At 38.7% G+C, this 25,799-nt stretch overlaps 1 protein-coding gene across 5 annotated transcripts in view; it reads right to left on the minus strand.

Moving 5' to 3' along the window:
* Positions 1 to 228: 228 nt before the first annotated feature.
* LOC120540460 (FERM domain-containing protein 4B-like) overlaps positions 229 to 25,799 on the minus strand; it is a 143,508-nt gene continuing 117,937 nt past the window's right edge. For 4 of the 5 annotated variants that reach the window (XM_039771293.1, XM_039771291.1, XM_039771294.1 and 1 more), the window contains 11 exons: positions 25,532 to 25,670; positions 19,904 to 20,045; positions 19,482 to 19,612; positions 19,108 to 19,221; positions 18,739 to 18,967; positions 17,650 to 17,706; positions 16,191 to 16,296; positions 11,329 to 11,478; positions 8,593 to 9,329; positions 6,730 to 6,862; positions 229 to 894 (listed from right to left, as the gene is read on the minus strand). In XM_039771293.1, the coding sequence (XP_039627227.1) occupies positions 777 to 894; positions 6,730 to 6,862; positions 8,593 to 9,329; positions 11,329 to 11,478; positions 16,191 to 16,296; positions 17,650 to 17,706; positions 18,739 to 18,967; positions 19,108 to 19,221; positions 19,482 to 19,612; positions 19,904 to 20,045; positions 25,532 to 25,670 (2,056 nt within the window). In that variant the 3' untranslated portion in view covers positions 229 to 776. Of the gene's footprint in view, positions 895 to 4,965; positions 5,081 to 6,729; positions 6,863 to 8,592; positions 9,330 to 11,328; positions 11,479 to 16,190; positions 16,297 to 17,649; positions 17,707 to 18,738; positions 18,968 to 19,107; positions 19,222 to 19,481; positions 19,613 to 19,903; positions 20,046 to 25,531; positions 25,671 to 25,799 lie in introns of all 5 variants that reach the window. The other variant, XM_039771292.1, reaches the window with a different exon arrangement.

Genomic DNA, 25,799 nt, shown 5'->3' on the forward strand with positions numbered 1-25,799 from the left:
TTCCTTTTAACAAGCAGTTTTTTTAAAATACTGGCAAAGCGAGTTTCGGCTTCATTCCAGATCAACCGAGTGATTTGGACTTCAATCAAACCCAATGTATTTTTATACTAAAAGGTCCTCAAGTTCTTTTCTTTTAAGATTAAAAATCAAACGTAAAAGTTTTCTCCAACGTGATTTTAAAAAAATGAAGTCCAGTATAAAATGTTTTTAGACGAAAAAAAGACAGAATAAATCTGAAAAGGTTTATTTTTTTTTTGTGATATATGCCGGAAAAAAGAACCGATGTAGTGAGCATTACAATGCTGGCTTTAGGTTTTCAAAATGCATGCCATCCTCTCTGTGTTGTAACGTTAAGGACAGCATTCATGTGTGTGTCACGTTCCGGAACACTTGATACCCTTTGTGTCATCGTGACACAGAAAAATGGCCAACCTTGTGACACTGAACGAGCTCGGCTGATGGAGGTGGGAGTCATCAAGATGCTACTTACTGTACAGCTACGGTATGTCCAAGTGCTAAGTCTAACATGAGTGCCGTCACAACACGACTTTATTATTAGAGACGTCCGAGTAACTGTGACACCAACGGAGTTCTGCATCTGAGCGGAGCTGAAAATCCCAACCCTACAGGACGTCTTGAAATCCAGCTACTTTCTCTTTTGGATCGACTTATTTTCCATTTTGTAATAAACCATCCTTGGTAGTACAGTAAACGTTTGGAGCAAGGCACATCATGAAACGGCACAGTGCTACTGAGGTCAGGTGTAAAAGGCGATGCTACACTATCGTCCCTGGCTTGGAGTCCTCATGCCAGTAAAGCATCTGCTGCTCTTCATCTTTGCTTTCCAAATGATCTCTGACCATCCCATCCAGGTGATTCAAATCGACGTAGGATCTGAAAATGAAAATTACGCACAGATGTTTAATGAAGGCTTCTGCTACTGAATTCATGTACAAAGCACATGAGTAGAGCACGACGACATGCACACAAGGACATCAGCAATGAACACAAGATGAGATCGTCATCACCGACCAGGAACAGCAAATCTGGAAGGGTACACTGCCGGACACAGTCCCAAATCTAACATCTGAACTGCAGGCCACAAGGTCTAACATTACAGCTGCAAAGGACACATCAGCTCTTGAGCAATTAGAGATTTATGACCATGTGTTGGGAAGGGGACCTGGCCGGGACGCAGACAGTTACATTAGGTACAGTACGGGACAGGAGTCTGGCAAAGGATGCCCTGGAGACTGAATAATACAGAGAGCACAGGACCGCCGTCACTTGGGGGCCACTGTGCTTCTTAACTGAAGGAGTCGTCTTGCAGCTGGTAACTGTGCAAAGATATTTAACTGAAGGACAGCAGCAGACTCCTTTACTCGGAGGGCCCCGTAAGACCCACTTTGATTTACCACATGTCGCTCTCCGCTGCCCATTATAATAAGCTGGTGGCCTTTGGGTTGTGTGACTCTGGGGTTGCTAGATGCCACATTGGCTCCCTGTAGATGCTTCCCTGCAGAGTGGGCAATGGGTCAGCATATATATATATATATATACACACACACACTGTATATACTAGCGATTGGGAGCCCGATCAGATCGGGCTACAAATTCTACGTTTGTGAAATCCTTACTTTCTCTGCAAAGAATTATTTCTTTTTTTAAGTCCTTGAAATGATTTTGTTATCATGGCACTCATTTATGCTTAAAATAGACCTTTTCGGCCGATGTAATAAAGAGCTTCCTGTTTAAACGGGGCCGTGAGACGTGAATTCAGCTCTTTGGCGCACCTCATTTGATTTTTTCCGGCAAACAAATTTTCATAACAAACCGTATTTTACGACTCTAATCAGAGTCGGAGTAATAATTATGTTGGCGTGGTCACTTTAGATCTGAGATCGGCTAAAATTAAAACAATGACCGTTGTTAATACCCAGCCGTCATTACTCAGTTTGCCAATAGATGTCAGAAGGACGGATGCCAAAGCCAAATTGTCCAATGATAGATTTCGACGTACCAAGCAAATGGCGATACGTTCTAAATTACTTACGGTTCCGGAGCTGTCGAAGGGTTTAAGTCAGTTGACGATGTTAGTCCTGGAACGTACGCCCCACCAAACCAACGTTCCAAAAACCAACCAAACTTACTGTTATCTGCTCGAACCATCACCGACTTACTATACTCAGCCGTCCAGTGGCATCACTAAAGCATTCGAACATTTTTAGCCAATCATGCAATACTGCGTCCGCGTTTGCCACGTGATGTTCTAACTACAGAGGCAGAGTCCCATTGCATGGTTCTAATTTGTATTGAGTCGAGGTATTGACGTGAACACCATACATACGGATAGTATCAAGTTATATATAAGGAGATATATAGATAAATTGTCATAGATGGCTGGGGTCCATGCTCAGCAGGGAGGCTAATCTGAGGCAGAGTGGGAAGTGTGACGTCAGGAGTGGGGAGCCGGACAGGGCCCTCCTCACTCACACGCCAGCCACCATTCGAATCAGTCTACCTCTAGCCACATTTTGGAGTGTACCTTGCCTCTGCTTAGCTTATTGATTTTTAAAGTCCTCTTTCACTACTACGAGGGTGGAGCCGCAGGGGGACAGCTAGTGTATATAATATATATTGTGGTACCTGAATGGGAGTGGTACCCAGCCGGGACGCCCGAGAAGACTGGAGGAGGGCTTGTGCCTTCTCCAGACCTCAAGGGGGCGACCGTCCTGGGAGCCGCGGGTAAAGAGCTGGGAAGCTCGACCCTGTAGGGACCCTTGGTTACTGCCAGGGGGACCCCAATACCTGGAAGACCCTGGACCTCAGCACTTCCGCCACACCAGGAAGTGCTGGGGTGGGGTAGAAGAGGAACAGGGACACCCGGAGTGCTTCCAGGGAGACAGCTGGCACTTCAGCCATACTGGGGCGTGTCGGTGGGAGATTGCCGGGAACACACCTGTTGGACGACATCGTGCGGAAGACAAGGAGGCGGTCTGAAGAGTGGAAAGGCATTGTGTTGTGTGGCCAGGACTCTGGGGACTGTGGAGTTGTGAGCATTGACTTTTGTAAATAAGAATGAAACATAAACGTGTGTTGGGTGACATGAGCGTGTCTGCCTGTCTGTGTCCGGGTCAACGTTCACTATATATATATATATATATATATATATATATATATATATATATATATATATATATATATATATATATATATATAATGATTGATGAGTGTTGCTTCTTGCAACTGAGAGGACGTGGAGGATGTTTGCTGACTGGCCAACCAATCAGACTGCGATTCAGAACTAAGAATGTAATACTGTACTCTGATCTTCAAATCCTGTCAAATAAGTGAGCCAGCCGCCGTAGCGCTCTGTCAGAGGCTTTGCCTCAGGTGCTGATGTCCGAGGTTTGATCCCCGTAAGGTGGATACACCTGACGAGCCCCAAAATCATTACAGGCAGTTCACGTAATTCCATTTGATTAATTTCCGGGATATGAAAACGGAGTCATATTTAGACATTGTGCCATGTGCCACATTTGGAGCACTTTATTTCAAACTATTTTGGAGAATAACTCTGTCAGATAAAAGTAAATGCACATATATTTAAAAGATCCAAGCCTCCTTCCTACAAATCTAAAACCAATATAACAAAATGATTCGGATATTAACTGTTGTAAAGAATGTCAGCATCTGATCTCAAAAATTAAAACAAATTAGGACCAAGAGCACAATTCTGACTATGCAAACACACTGTGCCAGGCAGAAAACCCAAGATATTTGTGGATGGCGAGGTGGCCTCTGGAAACAGAATGGATGGCAGCAATTATAATGACAGGCCCACTAAAATAACAGTAAGAAAATTCAAATAAAACGTTACTTTGTAAAGCAGCACACATACTGCAAACATATACAGTAAGTTATGGAAAGGTATACATGTTAACAGTTTACCGCATATAAACTGACTTAACTCTTTGAGGGCTGAATATGTTTTCTGAAAAGCACACAAAGCAATGGATTTCACACATAAATCAACATAAAACGTCTGTTGCTACGTGCCGTGGCTGCTGTTGGCTTATGTTTGGCATCTCTGGCGGCAGTGGCACCTCGATGGACAGCAGGAATGCACGGTGGGTCTGCTGCCTGGCTGTCTTCGCACAGCAGGTGGGTTGTGGTGGTTGCGGTGTAACACGATATGTGGTGGCCCTCCCAGGTGAACGCTACTTTCATGTAAGTGTTCAGCCCCACAATCAGCTGGGGGGCCAATCAGATGATGCCGGTACCTCACTTTCGTTTTCGATATCCATCTCCAGATCACTTGCATCAAACTCTTGAGTCTGACAAGTCCGAGTTCTATTCAAAGAAACTGCGTAAAACGTCCGTGGAGAATTTTGCTTTGCACATTCGCTTTGGTCTCTCGCAAGATGTCGGTGCCATTCGTTTGCTCTTTGCTACTCATGCACGAGGTTAAATTAACAAAGCTATGTAACGTTCGTCCTAGCAAAGAGAGTTGAACTAAAACATAAGGGTGATTTTTGTTGCAGTTTACCCGTGATCCCCGTCCTCTACCCCTGAATTTTGACAAAAGTTGACATCAGCCCTAAAAGAGTTAATGGAGATTATGTTAGTGCGTGGCCCTCTTAAATATCTGAATGATGCTAATTTAAGCACCCTTGGGTTATTGTTTCTGTCTTTAAGGATTTTGGTTGTATTCACCATAAAAATAAAGTCTGACTTGGGTTACTACACACCGAAACACATGGAGAGAAAACAAAATTGGTGAGTAGCATGCAGAAATGAGTGAAACATAAATTGTTGGGGGCATTAAATAAACTTTGCACTGGCCACAGATTTCCACAAAACAAATAGCATGAAAACACCAAGTACAGCCAAATATAGTTACAAGTTTTTAATTCACCAGCACATTAAAACCCCAAAGTGTAAGAGTCAGAGTGTATTGCTTACTTGTTATTTCTCCTCAGTTATGTACCTGGCACCAGGACCAAACATCTTTACTGCTGATCCTGGAGCAGACACCTTCCACAACTCATTTGTTCTTGACATACATTCTGCTGGGTATCTGCATGCAAAAAGTTTGAACACGTGTGAAATGGATAGAATACAAGCACATGTGTACTTTGTAAAGTACACACAATAAATGTGACCCAGGAATGTCTCTTTAATAAGCAGATCAAAGTGTTACTAACCAAAAGGAAAGAAATACGCCTTCAGCTCTATGAAGCAGAAAAAGAAGAACACTTCGGCGTCAGCAGGTTGAATAAAGACATCTTATAAAGTAAGCAACAGAGCATGCTGTTTTGACTTCCCTTAAGCAAATAAATTAATAAAGGCAACATTTTAATGCCAATATTAGATAACAAGCACATGGAGGACAACAAACGCCTCTAGATTGTCCCCCGTAAGCTCTGCCGCATGCAGACCGACGAGGAAATCAGTGGAAACACCAAGCAGAGAATGTCTCTCTTAGGTCACATTAATGACACGTTACCTCATTACTTCGTACGGAGAACATGTTGCTGTAATGAACGTGATAAGGGTGATGCACAGTGAAGTGACCAAATGTCACATTTATTTCTTCTATCACAGAAACATTTTTCTTAACAATGAAGTAATATAAACAACCTTACTTACAAGTCAACTATTAATATGTCTTACAGTACATTAGTTTTAAAATGTGTGGCTCACAATAGCTTTCGTTACGTTTTAAATGACCCCAAAAATACTCAACCAGGGGATTCAAACCCAGTTACTTACAGAGCCACAGTGGCTTTTGTTTTAGCCAACTTCTTTAATCCTTAAGCCAGTTTTTGCTATTGAAGAAATATTTAATCAAGTATCTTTTATTTCTGATATTGCTTTTCTTCGATTATCTGAGTATTCTGGACACAGGAACAGATCAGTATGTTTTAGTCTTATAGACTTCTGTGGGTAAAGTGGTGCAGAGAACATAAGCCAAGGTCTACTGAGCAATGGTAAATAGTCACGCCCTGCTAAAACCGCTATCTTTACTCTCGTCAAGTACGTAATTAGCATCTGGGCCTGTTCACTACTTTTGGGGTGTAATGTCCTGTGAAGTGTGCCTGCCGCTCAACTAAGGTACGGGGCACATTGGATTACCTCCTTTGATTCCATCAGTGCCCAATAAAACCAAAGCAATGACTGTTCACACTCACCCTGCCATGAAACATTTCTATCCTGATGGTAGTGGAATCCTCAGTGTTGTCAAAACTCCATTCAAAGATAAAGAAGTGCTCAATAAACTGTTTGTAGAGCACAACGACAATGTAAACCGTCATGGATCTCAATCTAAACGGTGACTTAAGAGAGATTGTGGAGTGAAGCCTGAGGCAGCAGTTTTTAATAAGTCACTGGGCACCTGCAGTGTGTTAGAAGAATGGTGTGAAATGATAAGGAGAAATGAAGCAATGTGGGACGCCGTACTAGGAGTAGAGACTCCTATCACTTGTAGAAAATCTTGTTTCAAACACCTGCACTGTACTCTTTATGATATCCGGCTCCAGCACAGTCCCCCATTTTCTAGACAAACCCTAGCAGTACATGACTTTATTTGTATAAATAGGAATATGGAAGCGTTACCTTCCGCTCTTGGGTTTTGTTTTTTTTTTTTAAATGTGGTAGAGAGAAGGTCACCCTTAGCCATTTGGATCAAGTCCCAATTTACATTCACATCTGTAATGATGATCTTACCTGCTGTGAAGAGGAGTGCTACTGTAGGAGCGGCCATGAGGACTGCTATAGTGTAGCTGTTGGTTTATAGAGGCCTCATAATCCACCGAGCCAACATTCATCTGACTTTGCCAATTTCTTGCTCCAGAGGAAACTACAAAATGTAGGAAAGAGAATTTAATTATACCTTCATGAAAACAATACAAACCATTACCCTGGCCTCTTTGCTGAAGACTGTTGGTTTCGCAAACATTTTAAACATAATAATTTGCCTGATCTATACCATATACAGTACATTAATAAAACACAAGCACATGTTTTAATTAGTGGATCCAACACCTATTCTCAGTACACGGAGCTTTAAAAATGACAGGACCAACAACCCGGGAGTGGGAACTTGACCAATGCAGAGCACAGTTACAGATCAACTTTCCAATTCAATAAGCCTGCACCCTTTTGGGATGCCGGGTGAAACCAGCCACGCAAAAGAAATGTATGTGGACACAGAAAAAACTTGCACACTCCACAAACGTTTGCATTGCTGCTTATTTTTGCACCTTAAGTTTTATACAGTACATGTACATTTGGGCTGTGGAAAACCATTTTAATAGTTATTACTGCAAGGAGCTTATAAATCACTGATTTAACCCTTTCGGCCCTGACATCCTATTACTAGTACATAAATATATATGCAGCCATTTTTGTAACGCACAGGTACGTTTGCAGCCGTTGGAACCGGGCATGCTATATAAATATAAAATCCTACTAATAACCTACAAAGCCTTAAATAACCTCGCACCAAACTACATCAGTGACCTTCTCCATCACTATGTGCCTGCCTGCCCACTAAGGTCCTCTGATTCTGGTAATCTTGTTGTGCCCCCCACTAATCTCCACTCCATGAGTGACAGCAGGGCCTTCAGCTGTATAGCGAGTGCCCAGACTCTGGAGTGACCTCCCGAAAATTAATCAGGTCAGCTGACTCCATGAATTCTTTTAAGAAACAACTCCAAACTCATCTGTTCAGGATGGCTTTTAGCTCAACTTGACTTTATTACCCCTCAACGTCAAGATGCTCATGTCACCTGTATGTGTGTGCGAGACCAGCAATTATGTTGTCTGTTAGGCTTTCTCTGAATTCACTGTCATAATCTTCTTTATTTATTTATCTGGTTTGTACAATGCTATATACTGCATACCCTGCCGTTCTTTCTTATATTCTGTAAGTGCCTTGAAGCATGGGAAAGGCGCTATATAAATAAAATGTATTATTATTATGCTGCTACTATTAGCGCAGACTGGAGAGACAGGCATACAGTCTGTGAAACACTGAAGTGAAAATGGACGCTGTGCGCACCACATAGTAAGTAGGTCCACTTTCAATTTTATTTCCTCAAGAAGATTGAAGTAAAAGGCCGCTATTGTATAATAATAGTGATAATTGTTTTGTTTGTTTCATTTTTGAGCTTCCTAGACACCCCAATAGTAGAAGATCTCCCATAACAACAGTAAATCCAGGGGCGACAGGGTTAAATTATGATTTTGAAGCATGTAAAGACTGCTGTGCTGGACTTGCAACCCGACCATTGTTGCTTGTTGCGTCCAGTCTGACAGTTCTGGAATCGGCTGTGGTCCCTCACAATTCTGCAGTAGACAAAGCAGGTAAAAAATAAAAAAACAATGGAACGACAAACTCCAGACTGATGCATGATAACGGAAAAACTGTAAGATGCGCACTGTCTCTTGAAGCTGAATGTATGCTTTATTCATTTTCTTGGGCTGTACTCAAGAATTCTGTTTGGCTAGACTGCAGCAATCCATTTCCCTAAATCACAACGTTTCAAGTAATAACTCCAACACGCAAAACAAAACAGAATATTGTACCTGAAGGAAATGAAGGTACTCTGTTGTTAGGTGTGAAAGGTCCTGGAGCAGATGAATAACCCAAGCTTTGCATCGATCTTCTGTCAAACTCGTAACCCGCCTGCAGGTTCCGTCCATGATCCCTGTGTACAGCAGCCCGTTTGTACCAGCCACGAAGCTGTTCTGCCACCAGTGCCTTCTGGATATTTTTTGTTACATCCTGTGTGGCTGTAACTTGTCGGCCTCTGGGAGGTCTTATAGTTGCATAAGGATTATGGGCAAAGTGATCAGTCTCATCCTGTTCGGGATAGTCAAGGTATTTTTCATGTCCATAGTATGGAGCAGGATAAGAGGTATTGAGATAATAACGTCCCTCTGATTCATTTTCATAAACACAACCTCCATTGGAGAATGGCTCTGTGTCAGTGTAAGGCACATATCCTGTAATGCAGTATGCAGTTGACATCTGAGGTGACACAGACTGGTACGTGTAATGTCTCAAGTCATTTTGGGCTAAATTTGGCATGCTGCCTGTATTGGCATAGTTTTGTTTCTTGTGCCTCATATTCCCCACAGTGCGATAGTGATGGTTTGGTCGTCTAGTTGTGCTGTTGCATTCAGTGCTGGACTGACTAGTGTATGAAGATCCATCATCCAAGACTTCTGTACTGTTACTTCTTCCTTGGTCTAACAAGAAACGTGGCTTTTCCGGATCGCTTTCAGAAACAAACTGGGATTCCAGGCTCCCACTCCGTTGCCTAAAGTAATGATATTAAAGTGGTTAACATCTTTTTAGTTAAAGCAATGCATTGAAGTATGTGAACCCTTCGTTTTTCATATCTTAAATGTTAAAAAAAAAAAAACAAAACCCTGGATCTGAATTTTAAAACAACTAGCCAAAATGTAACGCCAATATTTGCTCAATAGTAGCATAGTTGTTTTTTTTTTTTACTATTGTTTTTAACCAGAAACCAACACAGGACAGGATACCACTCCCTGGCATGGACATATCTCGCACTAAAGCGTGGTACACCAATAATCATAAATGAGTCAAGTAGGCATATAGTTTGGAAAGTAGGAGGAAAATCAAGGTTCTCAAAAAATAAACCCACATTGACAACCTAGGACACTGGATACCCGAGGCAGCAGCGCTAAGCACTGCACCACTGTGCTGCCCTTAACCGTGAACAAAAATGAGCGCTGTCACATCCTTCAGCATCTAGGACAGCAACTACTCATTTCCTACAGTTACTGTCAGTGTCTGACATCTGCTTTATGGGATGTTTTCCTGTTAGTTTTAATAAATGTCTTTCCACTGGCCCAGATTGTTCACTTTAGGCCTTGTCACAATATCTATCTATATCTCTATCTCTATCTCTATCTCTATATATATATATATATATATATATATATATATATATATATATATATACACACACACATACATACATACAGTAATCCCTTGTTTATCGCGGAAGATAGATTCCAAGGCCGGCCGCAATAACTGAATTTCCGTGAAGTAGGGACACCATATTTATCTAATTAATGTGTATTTGGACGTTTTTAAACCCTCCCTGTACTGTTTACAACCCACCCTTGTCTCTATTAATAACAGGGACAACTGTTAAGCAATATGAAATCAGTAGATAAGTTTACAGTTACTGTATAGCGAAGTACACGTATCTATAAATGACGTGATGATGGTGATGAATATGCTGTGCAGTAAAAATGATGACGATGAAGGTGATGATGACTTTTACTGCGCAGCCGATGACTGCATTTTACGTCTCTTCAAATGGCGGTGCCATTTCCTGGGGCACCTCTTCCACGGGTTCCGACGGTGTATCCGTATTAGTAGTAGTAGGAACTGGCTCTTTTTTAAGGCTGCAAAAACATTGTGATCGGCAGTTGCTGCCGCTGCTTCTTTTTCCGGTCGAAGAGCAGCTTGTAGGTGGTCATGACGTCGTCGACCTTGTTGCAAAATTGGACCGATTGAACCATATCGTCGTCCCATTCCTGTGACCGCTCTTGCAGATCCTTACCCAGCTGCGAACGTTCTCCCTTCCTTCAACATATCCAGAACTTTCACCTTCTCAGCGACCATTATCATTCTTCGTTGCCGTTTAGGCTCAGCACCAGCCTTGGAAGAAGGAGCATGTTTGGGAGCCATTGCAGGGGGTGAAAATTGAAGCGAAGTTCAACACAAAGAAACCACAAAAATCACACACAGTACAGTGTAAAGTAAACCGCTCGGCGAGAAAGCTTGAAGCGAAACGGCCGCGACAGAGAGACAAGGGGAGGTGCTGTGGGATCTGGGCATCAGTCAAAGCACCAATCACGGGCCCGATTAGAAAGCGGGAAGCTGTGATTTGTCGTCTCCCTCCCACGTACCAATCACAGCCCGTGTTACAACGCACTTAGTCGCCGAACTTGTTTTGTTGTTCTTAGACTAGGAAATACTACTACTATATTTAAAAACCCGCGAAGTCGTGAATCCGCGAAAAGTGAACCGCGAAGTAGCGAGGAATTACTGTATATATATGTATATATATATTTTAACACTTGACTAGTAATTTTGCAACAAAAATAAAACATTTAAAAAGCATGAATAGAGGTGTACAACCTGTCAAACATTAAGGCACATTAACTGGTAAAAAGACATATGCAGAATACTTTTAACATTTGATCAGATAACTTATACTTTATTATCAAGTAGCTGTTCATCACACAGATAAAAGAGAAATGATTAGAAATTACCGTGGCTGACTGATGCTGTGAGACAAAAGTGGAGTTTGTGGCATGCTAGGAAATCTTCCGGTGGTGGCATAAGAATAATGATCGTACACTGCTGGGCTCTCTCTATAGAGGGAGTGAGAGACGCTTTGTATGTCATCACTGTCATCAAATCTGTAAATTTAAAATAAAGGAAACAAGTACATTTAAAAACATACAATGGTATATTTACATTCTCTGGCGAAACATTACACTTGGTGAAAATGGAATCCGAAAATTAAAGGCTGGTTTTGCCTACACAGTTCATTCCAGCATATCATTAGATTTCTGGTGTTCCAGAGGAATTGTGGGATGCACAATATAATTTCCCTTCCGGACTAGATGTTCAGTGTGGCCACACTATGGTGCTTTGGGGTGCCAATCGAACAGCTCCAGAGTCCATGGTCGAAATCCAGGACTGGCACAAGGGCAGGTCTGTCGGAGGATGTCCTACAATAAGCTGGTACCCTTTACAGGTGGCTCCAGCTATGTTCCTCAGTTCTGCCAGGACTGGCTTCAGATGGGTGAGTCATTAAATTTTTTTTTTTTTATTATTATTATAATGCTTTATTTAAAGATATATATAAATACGTTTTCAGTGATATCAAAAAAAAAACTCAAAACAACTGCCAAAATGCCAGCTGACTGCAAAAAAAAGTTTTTAAGTTACAAATAATCTTTTTGTCACTTGAATCACAGAATTAACAATTATGTACCTCTAAAATAAAAAATTCAGCAATACATTTCAATGATTTATGCAAATAATGTTCCTTTGACCATTGGCGAACATTCTATAACAACAACTAATGGGAGTGTTTACAATAAAAAAAGTAGTACTGATAATATTTATATACTTCCAAATGTCAAAATAATTCCATGCTGTATCATGTGGAAAAAGAAAAAATTCAAAGCTTGATCAGATTTTCTAAACACCACAAAAATGTCACAGTGACCTAGCAGCCTAGGAGAGATCTTGCTAAGGAAATTCCTTCCCAGTGTAAAACAACACATACTGTCGGTAATCGAACATGAAAGAATCTGTGAAATGTTGCACAAATGCCTTATCTGTAAACATAAAAAACAGGAAGCTTAGAAATGCAAGTTCTAAGATCTTTTGTTTTGTTACATGAAGCAGTGCTTCTAGATTTCCACCTCTCGTCTCAATTCATTTTTGAACTTCTGCCTGCCACCTCTTTTTCCTCATTTTTCACATTTTCTAGTTGACTTCGTGAGGGAGTTACGGTAGTAACAGGCTGAACAGGTTTGATCAGACTTCTGCATCCCCAGCAAGAAATCTTTCATCAGAGTTAAAATCCTCCCAGCATATCTGGGCTATGCCTCTGAGATTCCTTCTAGTCACTTGTGCCCTTTACACTTTACTCCACATTAACATAACGCCATATATTTTCGCTAGATGCCTAAATCAATTCCACTTGTGTTTTCCCAAACCAGAGTAGCACTGGCTCAATTCTGTGCCTAGCACAAACTTCTTTTGGGGTTGTCTACAAAATAATTTCTCTCAGATCAAGGGGAGATTAGGAGCATGAAATGACCTGTTGCTGTACGGTGATTCATGACTGTCGCAGTAGCAACACGCTGAACCCATTAATCTCGGTAGTAAGCGATAGCTCTCCAGTTAAAGAAAGATACCTTTTATGGAGTGTTAGCAGGATAAAAGATACCAGGGGACCAATCAGTTGAGTTACTGATCAAAGCAAAGTCGCAAGAGAAGGTGGAGTTTGGCAAGGCTATAGAGAGAAACACTGTGGAGGTCTTAATGAGAATGGAAATCACTCACGCTGAAGAAGGAAGGGGAAATTTTATTCTGTACTAAGATATGTTGGAAGGGCGGAAGGAACACTTTGAAACTCCTCAATCTAACAAATAGGCACTTCTCAGAGGCATCTGTGCCATATGGTGGGCAGCATTTCTACAAGGATTTTCAAAACAAAATGCAATAATCTCCGTAACAACAAGGAGGCAGTGGTGGAGGTAATTTGGTCACAAAATTCTAAAAAATCAGTTGGAACAACTACAAATACTGAGAGAATTATGTCTAAGTGATAAAGAAAATGTCTGTCGCCAAGCAGGATGTAAGCAGTAGAAATCTCTGTCTGTAAAAAATGACAGATTTTTAAGCAATATATAAAAAACCAAAAACGTTAAAATGATAAGATAGCTCCTGATTGACAAAGTAAGCCATCTTATCTTCATTTGCAATTTGGAAGTAAACATTTTGTCAGTTGTTGTCCAAAACAATGAGCCCTAAACTACAATAATGGAATAAAACACATATCTACAATAGAACAGAATGGAGGGTTTTTCTTTTTTTTTAATCTTTTTTAGATAGATAGATAGATATGAAAGGCACTATATGATATATAGATAGATATGAAATGCACTATATGATAGATAGATATGAAATGCACTATATGATAGATAGATAGATAGATAGATAGGTATGAAATGCACTATATGATAGATATATAGATAGATATGAAATGCACTATATGATAGATAGATATGAAAGGCACTATATGATAGATAGATAGATAGATATGAAATGCACTATATGATAGATAGATAGATAGATATGAAAGGCACTATATGATTGATAGATAGATAGATAGATAGATATGAAATGCACTATATGATAGATATGAAAGGCACTATATGATTGATATATATAGATATGAAATGCACTATATGATAGATAGATAGATAGATAGATAAATAGATGTGAAAGGCACTATATGATAGATAGATAGATAGAGAGCTAGTCGTACATGGAGCTGCTGGAAAGGCTGCCACTCATGGCGGCGCCCGAGTCAGACTGGGTTTTTTTTTTACTTCAAGTGCAACTTTTATGCAGGCTGACTTGTTTTATAATTTATTGCATTACCTATCTGACATTACAACATATCTAGGATGCTTTGCAATTATGCCCACAAAATTGCATATTGCAGGAAATGTACTGTATTTACTACAATAATCAAAATAATAGGGAACAAGAATTCAGAAGTCTTAAGGTCTACGTTTGACTTGCAATGCTTTGTGATCACAGTGCCGAACAGTGGCAACACGTTGCATGCAAGTCAGACAAGCAAGCAACAAATTCACGATACTCGAATACGCTGTACATGTAACAAAAAACTTGAAGTTTACCTAAGTAAAGTGTAACTGGTTTGAAATTGTTGACAATGGAGTTGCTAGACTATGGTCACAGAATCTGAAAAATATGGTACGGTGGCAAACATATAAGCACAAAATATGTGCTTTTAAGAATATATTGATCTGATATTTGAAATCATGTAAAAGTAAAATAAATGCTAAGGATTGTTTGTAAAGACTGCAGCAGCCTCCCACTCATGGAGTCTGACCAAGACAAACATAAAAAGAACTGTTTAGTTTAATGTTGTGATGTAGTTTATGATGTTTAACAGTACAATCCTAAAGTATACAAAGACATATTTCTAAGGATTCCTTATTATTCTCTGGCCTCTTTCTGCTGAAATTTATTCATGCAACTCTTTATCATTATGCGGGTAATATTCATGAACAGACGTCTGCCTATAATACGCATTTCACAACTATAAAACTGCTGACGCATTCCAATAAATGAGCAACAATATATTGTAAAAAGTAGCATTAATTGTTTTGAATTCTGTTCTCCTATACAACTTGTACAAGGGTTCAGCACAATCAGAAAATATTTCATTTTCCTTCTTTATGTCCTTAGAACTAGTTTAAGAGTCACTTGCTAGTTATTTAGGTTATGACAAGTAGGCAGAAGTGTTTGCCTATAAAAAATGCCTAGCCTAAGTGAAACCCCCACAAACAGAACTGAATTGGTGTATTCTAACTGTTTCTTATCCATTTGACTACAGATTCGCCTCAGTTTGTGATCTGCCTTGCCAGAAGTAAGGCATGGCGGGCACACAGTTTCAAACCGAGCCTTAGTATGTAATGCAACGTGCTCTATTGAACGTGCAACACCGTACGTTTAGAATGTACTCAAAGTGAAGTAAAACATCTTCTAGTATAGAGAACAACTGAAGTTTAACAAGAAAAGGCTATGTTTAGAGAAAATATTTTTTTTTCCTGCTTATTCTACGTGTATAACAACCTTTTTCTTTATTCTTGTGTGGACAGTTTGTTTTAAATTTTCACAAAACCTTTTAAAACAAGCATTTGGACTGAGAATATTTTTCGGCATGCTTTTGACTCGTGATTGATCCTGCCTTACCTACCAGCAGCCACAATTAGTAACAATATTAATAATACATTTTATTTATATAACACCTTTGCCATGCTCAACATTCTTAATGACTAAATCATTAGGTAATCATCAAATGTTTTCAGTTATTTCATGTTACTTCTGTATGTTGTAGAGAAGGAAAATAGACAACCTAATATTCAAGAGATAAAGCGACATGTAGACAGCCTGAAAAGGTGTTTAACACATGGGCTCAAGAAACCAGTTTATAAGGGCACAGTAAAAACCATTAACATTTTAAAGACAAAATAACCAGGTGCCATTGCTCCCGCCATAATAAGCAATTTTTGCTCTTCACCATTTACACAGGCCTGATTTCAAAGATGGTTAAAAAAAATGACTAAACTGAATTTCTGTGTAAAATTAAAAAAAATAATCAAATGGTAACGATATGTGAAAAACACTCTTGAATACATCAGAGGCAGAATTCACTTTAAGTAAATATCTGAACTAAAAAAAAAAAATCAGTGAATGTAAAAGAGACATGCTGCTCATATCTACGTTTTGATGTTTGATTTTCAGATACTTTGTTAATCCATTATGATGCCAACAACAAAAAAATGATTTTTACCTCCCGACGTGGTCTGAAACAGAAGTATTAAAAGACTGTGGAGGATGATGCCTGGGGGAGTACTGAACAGATCGACTAGGGGTCCGTTGAGACACAACTGAATCATCTGTGGTGGGGGAAAAATTTTTTTTATAAAACAATAAAATTACAATTAAATGTTTATTTTTCTAAACTAACAACTGTCAGTCCAAATATGAAGTTCATAAATAAAAAGTTAAGCATTTACTGAGCCTAAGAACTGAAGGCTCACATGGTCACTTTATTGAATATGCTACTAGACAAAACAAAAATAGGAAAATGCAGAAAAGCGATTTATTTAACCAGGTCTATGATTTCTTGTTTATAGGACAATTATTCCACATTTAAAAAAAGGGAAAAAAATGCATCAATAAATAAGACATACAATTTTTTTGTTTCTTTAGGTACAGTGCTTTAAATGGACACCACTTAATTTATAACAGAGATCTGCGCACACCAAGTCTAAAAATATGTACAAAACTTTAAAATACATTATGTTCAAATGTTATATATCACTAAATAATCAGTGCATCAATATCATATCTAGTTTTAAGAGTACCACTTCAAAAAATGAACATTCATTTGCCATATTCTGTGGCAAACTCATACTTGTACGATTTTCAAATTGTCATCTGTGATGTTCATACATGGCGAGTTTAAACAGTTAGTTAACAGGCTGATGACATCTCCAAGTCTTACATTTAATCAAGTGTTACACAACTGAACTTTTCTGATTTGCTGTGACGTAGATTTAAGACGGAGGGGGACATTTCACAACCAGGACTGAACTCATGTCTTCTTGGTCACAGCTCTGCCACATAGCGGGCAAACAAAGGACTAATCCAGCTGAGCTACTGGAGAAAAATGCATTTGGCCGTGAAAACAATTTATACTATGAAATTGGTAGCTGCAAAAAACTCTGCTATTGGATACACACATTACATTAAACTATCCTATTGTTAATTTAACTCTAAGGTCAATTATCAAGTCTTACCATTCATTAATTTCTAGAACTTTTTTCCTTAATCTGTCTGAGGAAGAAGGTTTATAAGGATGTTCTGTTCTGACAAGAAAGCTGCCTGAATTATGAATATCTGTGCCGAAAAACACGCCCAATTTCAATGAAAAAATCAGTTAGAAGGGAGTTATAATTTCTGCAGAAAATGAAAAAATATTTTCACTTTTAGTCTAAAATTGCCATTTTTGTTTAAACTTAACATTCACACACCTAAAAGAAATAAGCCACCCACTTCCCCATATACCAAGTGTGGGGAAGTGTGAGGTCAAATAAACAGTCTAACTATTCAGAAATGAAACACACCTCTTGCTTATAAAAAATCATGTAATAATGTCCAGTTTAGAATAAACTGTTTGAGGCGTCTGTTTTTACAATTCCTAAAGTAGTTCATGCTTATTCTGAATAGTACATTAAAAAACTCACCATCATCAAAGATGAGACTGTCAGACAGGGAGCTACTTTCTGAAGGAATCACCTCATCTAAGAATAAAAAGAACCACATATATGTAAGTAATGAGCGCACTACAAATCCTTGCATCACTTGTGACCAGACAGTCATCAAGATGAGAAATGTCAAAGCAAGTTTTATAGAATTCTGAATTGTGAAATAAAGGTTGTCAACAACAGGCAAGAAAAAGAAAACAGCAAAACAATAAACAGTAGTTTAGCTAGCGGGTTTCCATGTTCTCCCCATGTTTGCCAGAGTTTTTCTCCAGGTACTCTGATTTTCCTCCCACATCCAAAATACATGCGTGCTGGGTTGATTGCAGACTCTAAACTGGCCCAGTATGAGTGAGTGTACGAGTGTGGCTGGCGAAGGTCTGGCTCTTTTTCCAGGGTTAGTTCCAGCCTTGCACCAAACACTGCTGGGAGAGGTTTCAGCTCCAGCAACCCTGAATTGGACAAAGCAGGTTCAGAATATGGATGGATGTGTAGGTGTATACTTGCCACCACTTCAAAATGTGACGAAAACCTTAGAATTATTTACATCTTTTTTGTATTACACACCAAAACTATGATGCATTTACATGGGATTTTTATATACTGAATTGCACAAACTAGTTTAGAGTAGTAAGACGTGAAAGGTATTTATCTGTGACTCTAAACAAATCTTAAGATACATGTGTCTGTTCATTCTTAGCAGCTTCTGCTGCCGAGTGTTGTTGGCATATTGAATCAGGAAAGTTCACTAAATCATACCGGATAAGAACAAGACACCATCACGGAGATAAAATCCATTTTTTTCAGATTGTACTTATTATGATAACTGATTGCTTTAACATTGACTCAACTGCATTAAAAAAAATCAAAACATGTTTAGATTTATTTTTGGTGATGCAAATAACTTTTCCTATTTTTTTTTTAATTTGCTTTATTTTGACTAAATGCATGACAATGTTATATGCTTCTGCTAACAAGTACAGCACTTGACTACTGATTTTTTTTTTTTTTTTAAATGCATATGCTTACATTTTATTTACACCCTTCTTATTTCAGACCAAACAGTATTACCTGAAAATATAAGTGAGGCTCTCTGAGTAGGTTTCTTCCCAACTCTGATTCGGTATTCATTTATTGCATCTTCAATTTCCTGCAGTTTTTTAACTGCATCATATAGGTTTTGCTTTCTTTTTTTCCTTACAGTTTTGCATAGTTCAGGCTCAGTAGCTAGTTTTTTTGCTGCCTCTACAATCTTCTGTTGCAGAGAAAACCTGCTTTCCAGGGTGTGCAAGTCAGGATCCTGCACAAAAAAATAAAAATGATAACAAACTTGTCATAGCTGCAAACTCGCAAGTAATGCTTTAGCTGATCATGTTAATGTATATTAATTGAAATAAGTTTTACATCAGCATGTGAAGAGTTCTGTGAATTTACACACACCTCTGCATGTGATAGATCGTCAAGCTTAAAAGCCGTGCCTATTCTCCGTCTTACGTGTGGAGCCGTCTCCCCAGCAGACAATGGATATTCATTTGGCAATCTACCTGTCAGCTCCTAAATAGCAGTAACAACAAAAGAGCAATAGTTTATTTCATGTTAGCTTACTTAGTATTGATGTGCTAATAAATAACAATAAAAAAGCAACTTTATTAAAAAATAGAAAACTTTTGATAAAAACTGCAGACATTTAATTACAGTGACAAATGCAATGCAAATTCAAGCTAAAACACAAACCTAAGTGACTGTTTCCTTGCATATTCATTCAGTAATTTATTTGACATTATATGCGAATATGAAATAAAAGTATAACACACCGCCTCTCTCAGGCAAATCTTTTTCAGTTCATCTAACTTTTGAGCCAGGATGTCCTGTAAGTTCTTTTTTTTCTCATTTATTTCTGCAAGTTTTTCTTTCTTCTGCTCATCAATGGACTCATCTTGAGATTCTTTAAAAATATAAAAGAAATAACAAGCAAAATGAAATCTTTGCATTAATGGAAATATTTGATGCTGTGTAAAGCTGAATATAGAGATAAAAGCACCAGTGCCAGCAGCAAAATACCGATTATCTTAAAATATCTTGTTCAATCCAGGTTCAACTTGCTTTTGTGCCACTCCCTGTCCTGAATGCAAGTTCACTACATTTTAAGTACATTATACACTTAATGAATGCATTTAAATAAAATGCTAAGCAGCTGAATTAAAAAAAAACAAAAAATGAAACACCTGCAGATTACCTGATGACACTAGACTAGTATTGCTCGCCATAATAAGCTGATTCTTGGTCTCCAGGTTAACCTTCAGAGTTACATTTTGGGTTCCGTTGTCAGTAAGATCCATTGCTATATCTCCTAAACTTCTTGCTGTTGGAATTTTTGCCTATAAGTTTAGGTGAGAAAAGGCCAGTGTTTATACATTTTTCAATATTCTCCAAAAACATGACATGAATATAGTCACACCTATTTATATATTATAAAATTAGATTAGATTAGATTAGATTCACTTTATTGTCATTACACATGTATAAATACAGGGCAACGAGATTCAAAATACGCACACACACACACTACATACAGGCACTGACATTTGCACGCACTGGGTTTCCATTTATGCCTACATGAAATAAACTATTTTAGAACTTCATGACTACTGAGTTGTATTAGTGAAATATATCAGTTTTCTACTAAACAGGCACAAGCTTAGCCAAGGATAAAGGAAAAAAACATTTAAAAATGACATGTCCGGCAGTTGCATTATATTGTCTGAGAATGAGTGTCACAAATTTTAATTATTAACTAGCACATTTTCGATTAACTTGATCTTTTCAATTCCTGCATTGTGCCTGTCTCTGTATCTGTTAGTGAGGTTTCTTTCAAGTATTTAACTTTGGCAATACCAGAGTTTATTTTTATTTATTTTTTTTCCCTCTCTCCTGGAATGCTGTAGGAGTCACCTACTCTGAAATCCTATTGAGCCCTGTTACTCATTCATTATATTAAGACTAAAAGGACGTGTCCTGCACCAAGAGGCATTAAAGTCTTTAGTTCTAGCCAGAAAGAAGGCTACATGAGCCCTAATTCAGGTTTTCAAAATGTTCAAAGACATTGATAAAGTTGATCCAGCAGAGTTTTTTCATTTAAATAGTAAATCGCTTATACTAGTAAAGAATTAAGTGGAAGCATATTCAAGACTGAAGTTGGGAAATGCCTCCTCACATAAAAAGTCAGGAAATCTGGGAGAAATTACCCAGCAATAAATATGCACTGGAAACCTTGACAAATTTTAAAAAGTATTTTAATGAGATATTGAAACGGTTTACTTTTAACAAAATCTTATTTTTTACTTTCATTTTGAAAGGGAAGTTCAGACACTCTCAGAGATTCTTTATGATTACTCACAAATTAAATTTAAAAAAATCTTACCAGGTGTAGAGGACTAGTTGTATTATTTAGAGTGTAATGTTACATACAGAATTTTACCACAAGAGGATGACTAAATGACCCAACAGTCAGTGTCAAATGGCTGTCCTGACACCTTACTATCAGTGCATAAATTAGTACCTAAAATGGTGCTTTTCTGTTCTAAGCTCAGACGCATTCAAGTCATTTGATATCACACTAGATAGATGAGACACTTTACATATGAGGTAATCACTCAATAAATCTCGAACAATTCTGTAATTAGTGTTATATAGTGTACAAAATAAATGCATAGAAATACAGCAAGAATCAAAACCAACGCAAGGTCCCTATCATCTTTTAACAAGTCTGATTTTATCCATGCAGTGTTTAAGAGTAACTTCAGTAACTACATAAGTATACTATTCACTTGAACATCTAACATCATCACTTTTTTCTTCCCTAGGATATAGATATACTGAAATTCCTGTTTGACGTCACACATCAAGTGAAAAGGATATCAACTGCACAGCTGTACAAGAATATACAACTAGGTTTAATTTATACATCCTGTACTGTTTTCCCGTTTAAATATGTACCAGATGGCGTTGGAGGACATTCCTGTAAATAACCTACTTGTATTAAAACATATTCAAATATCATTACATAAAAACAACTCATATTTCTGAATATTAAGTTTGTGCATTATTCATGAGCTGTGCTAAGACAGGGGTGGGGGTTTAATTGTTTAATTTATTTAATTGCTTTTAGTGCAACCCATTGTTAACACTCATGCCAGTGTGAGGTGTGCACATGAAAGAGTGCGCCAGCTTAACAGGGCGATTACCTTTTTTAGTGGTGTGGTAATTCGAACGCACCAGCTGCTGTGACAGCCTGTAGATGACCAAGGGGAGCTGGTTAGCTCTGGAAAGCAGTATTTGAAATTGGATTGCTTATGAAAAAAGAAACCGAAGAGAAAGGGATTGCTGGTTAGAGAGGGAGAGTGAAACGATGGAAAGGGCAGCACTGGCTGGGCTGTCAACTTACAAGAGTGCCAGGCTGAGCGGTGAGTGGAGGTTCCATGGTGTGGCCATTTACTCGCTGGCGGGGCAGTCAAATTAAAGGGGCTGGTGTGCGAGGGGTACTGAAACAGGGAGACGGTAGGAAGCATGAAACAACAACACCTACAGAAGGGCAAGGCGCCCTAGGAATGGCGGCCAAAGAGTGTGGTGAAGTTTGGATCCCCTTGATGGATTGTGGAGGCGATGGGCCGTAACAGAGAAGTCCCCTGGAGTCCTGAGTGAGCAATGAAAACACGCAAAAGGGTTTTTACTCTCCGAATACTGGGTTAGGAGGAGGATTTAATCTTATTTACTTAGAAGTTCATTTTTTTTTTTAAATATTCCAAGACACTGACTTTTTTAGTAGACTATTTGAACAGTTTAATGACCTGTTTATTTCACGGTTTTTACACTTGTTATTTCTCTATCTTAATAATCTTCCATGTAACTAATTATTAAAGTCACGCCTGTCTGCTACACTCACCCTGGTCCATTTACAGTTATGACTAATGTACCCAGATTAAAAAAAAAAAAAGTACAACATCACATGGCCTTCTTTTTAAACTTTGTTGGTTTAGAAAAAAATATACTGAGTATTTTGAAGCTGGTTTGTAACAAAATTGGAGCTTTCATTGCAAAGTTACAAGATTTTGCATAAGAGACTCATTTCCTTTCAGGGGACATTTTTTCCCACAAGGTTTGTAAAGTGTAGACATAACTTTCAGTTTTCCCATATTTTAACTAAAGACATGCTTACACGAAAATCAACTTCATCACTGAAAGGCTGAAAATACTGTATGTGATAATACTGCATTTACCTGCTAGCACAATTTTTGGAGTTACAATTTTAGATGTCACACCTCACCACTTCACTATGTTCATATGGATTTCCAGTCAACATTTTGGTACAAATGCAAGGATGCTATTGATTTCTTCCTCAATCCATTGTGGCATATGGCCGGTCGTTCATCCCGGCCAATACCCCCAAGTCGCCAGATGGAGCCCTCCCTGCAGCATGGAGGTGCCCCGAAGGCCAGCAGGGAATCCCGGACAATGGAGTTTTTATCCACAGCCCTGCTGGATACCATGGGGGCCGCTAGAGGACGCTGCAGGGAGGAACAAGGAGTATTTTCCATACAACCCGGAAGTACAGTACAGGCCAAAAGTTTGGCCACACCTCCTCATTCAATGTGTTTTCTTTATTTCATGACCATTTTCAGCACTCCATCACTCTCCTTCTTGGTCAGATAGCCCTTACACAGCCTGGAGGTGTGTTTGGGGTCATTGTCCTGTTGAAAAATAAATGAGCGTCCAACTAACCTGACTTCTGCACAACACAACTGCTGGTCCCAACCCCATTGATAAAGCAAGAAATTCCACTAAATAACCCTGATAAGGCACACCTGTGAAGTGAAAACCATTTCAGGTGACTACCTGTTGAAGCTCATCGAGAGAATGCCAAGAGTGTGCAAAGCAGTAATCAGAGCAAAGGGGGGCTATTTTGAAGAAACTAGAATATAAAACATGTTTTCAGTTATTTCACCTTTTTTTGTTAAGTACATAACTCCACATGTGTTCATTCATAGTTTTGATGCCTTCAGTGAGAATCTACCAATGTAAATGGTCATGAAAATAAAGAAAACACATTGAATGAGGAGGTGTGGCCAAACATTTGGACTGTACTGTACATTACAGTCACATGGACAGAGGAAATGACGTGCTTCCGGGATGAAGAAGAAAGAGGAGTGCTGGATAATCACATGGACTGAGGGCTCACAAGCACTTCCGGGTCAAGGACTATAAAGGACTCTGGGAAATCGCAGACGGACGAGCTGAGTCGGGTGGCAGAGGGACAACGCGTCTGGGAGAGTGGAGGATTGATTTTGTATTGTGGATTGTTATTGATTAATACTGGAGTATTGTGGAGTGGAGGTGCTTTGTACACTTTATTATTATAATAAATTCATTCTTGGACTTTTATCTGGTGTCTGACACATTGTCTGAGGGTTCAAGGGGACGACAGCGCCCCCTATCTGTCACACCATACAAAACGCAATTAAAGATTAAGTCTATTTTTCCTCAACTTGTAGATGTCTCTCTTTTACAGTGACAAAAAGTATACCCAGAAGTAGCACCACCATTAAATAAAAATTAGTATACACAAAAGGAAGGGATTCCAAAACCAAACACAAGAAAACGATAGACATAGTGATTGTTAATATAAGGGAAAATATACTTGGTTGGGGATACAAGCTGCAATGACCTGAGGCACAGAGTCACTTACATGTTGACAGTCAAACACTGTGCAACTGATCATCCAGAGAGGATAACCAAAAGGGGGTTAGAAGTGAACTGTCGACATCACAGAATGTCCCACATATGGTTTACTGGAGCCAGGCCAGTTAGAATATCAGGCCAGGGAAGGGAGTTGATGTTACGCACAGACATTCCTGCAAAATGGCAACCTGTATAACCAGGCAGTTACCCACAGCAAAATAGTACATGAAATGTTTCCAAACTGACCCTAGGAAGCAGCCCAGAAATAAAACACTACAATATACCATATAATTCTACTGTATATAGACACTGTTCATTGCTGTCTGTGCTGTGAAAGAGAAGCAAAGACAATTTGTGGAGTACCCTGCCTATAGAAATTAGCAATGTGTAGCCTGAATACAGTGCTGCATAATGTTAACCCAAGGGCCAATTTATTACCTGGCAATTCATGGATCTGTCTCATCTCTGTGAATGTTCAAAAGTGTCTATTTTAACGTAGATGATGCCTTGTCACATAACTAGGCCCCCTTTGGTGTTGGGTCTCTGGGACTCCCTTATGCTTTATGTTAGTTTCCAAAACCTTCTTACAAGCTTCACAGCCTAGAAAGTCTCACAGTCACACGGTTATCACAAAAAGGCTGCAATATATTTGGCCGAGTACCTTGTCTCACAAACACTAACAATTAGGCTTTTATCAAGCTCATCCGATTATTTGTACAACTAACAATGAGCCAGAGACATTCTTGAAGAGTTATAGTGATAGGAGAAGCACCCTTTTTGTTGCAAAACATAAGGTGTGGCAATAAAGAAGTAATCTGTTGTGCAAACCTAACTATTTGAATACCTGGCTGTGCTAACCTCCAGTGCTACTTCTCAAGAAACCGGACTACTACTTTGGTGAAACTTTTTTGTATTAAATTACGCTGCCAACTCTAAACACAGAAGCAAAAATAACGACACACAATAATTTAAAACAGGACTTATTTTTTTGAAGGAGGTTTTGTGTACATTTATGTAGACTGAACTTTCATGCATTACATTTTTAAACAAAAAAAAAAATCTGTATATTCTTACATTTTAAAACATTTACTAAAAAAACATCAGTAGGAGTATTGGAAGTACGACTTACTTTACTCTGTTTTCGATCCAAGTAAAACTGATGTTGACTAATTGCCATAACCCAGATGGTCTTAATCAAGGAATGACTTGCATACCATGTGTAAATCACAAATCCAGTCTGTCCAAAGGCACGCTTTGAAATTGTTCCTCTGTTAAGAAATATTTCAGTAAAACAAAGGGATTGTTAATGACTATTTGCAATGATCCACCGAAACAAACAAACAAAAAAAAAAAGAGTCACTCTTTTTACAAGAAAAAAATAGTAGTGACTGTACAAA

This window comes from Polypterus senegalus, chromosome 12 (assembly GCF_016835505.1).
Source record: "Polypterus senegalus isolate Bchr_013 chromosome 12, ASM1683550v1, whole genome shotgun sequence".
Lineage (NCBI taxonomy): Eukaryota > Metazoa > Chordata > Cladistia > Polypteriformes > Polypteridae > Polypterus > Polypterus senegalus.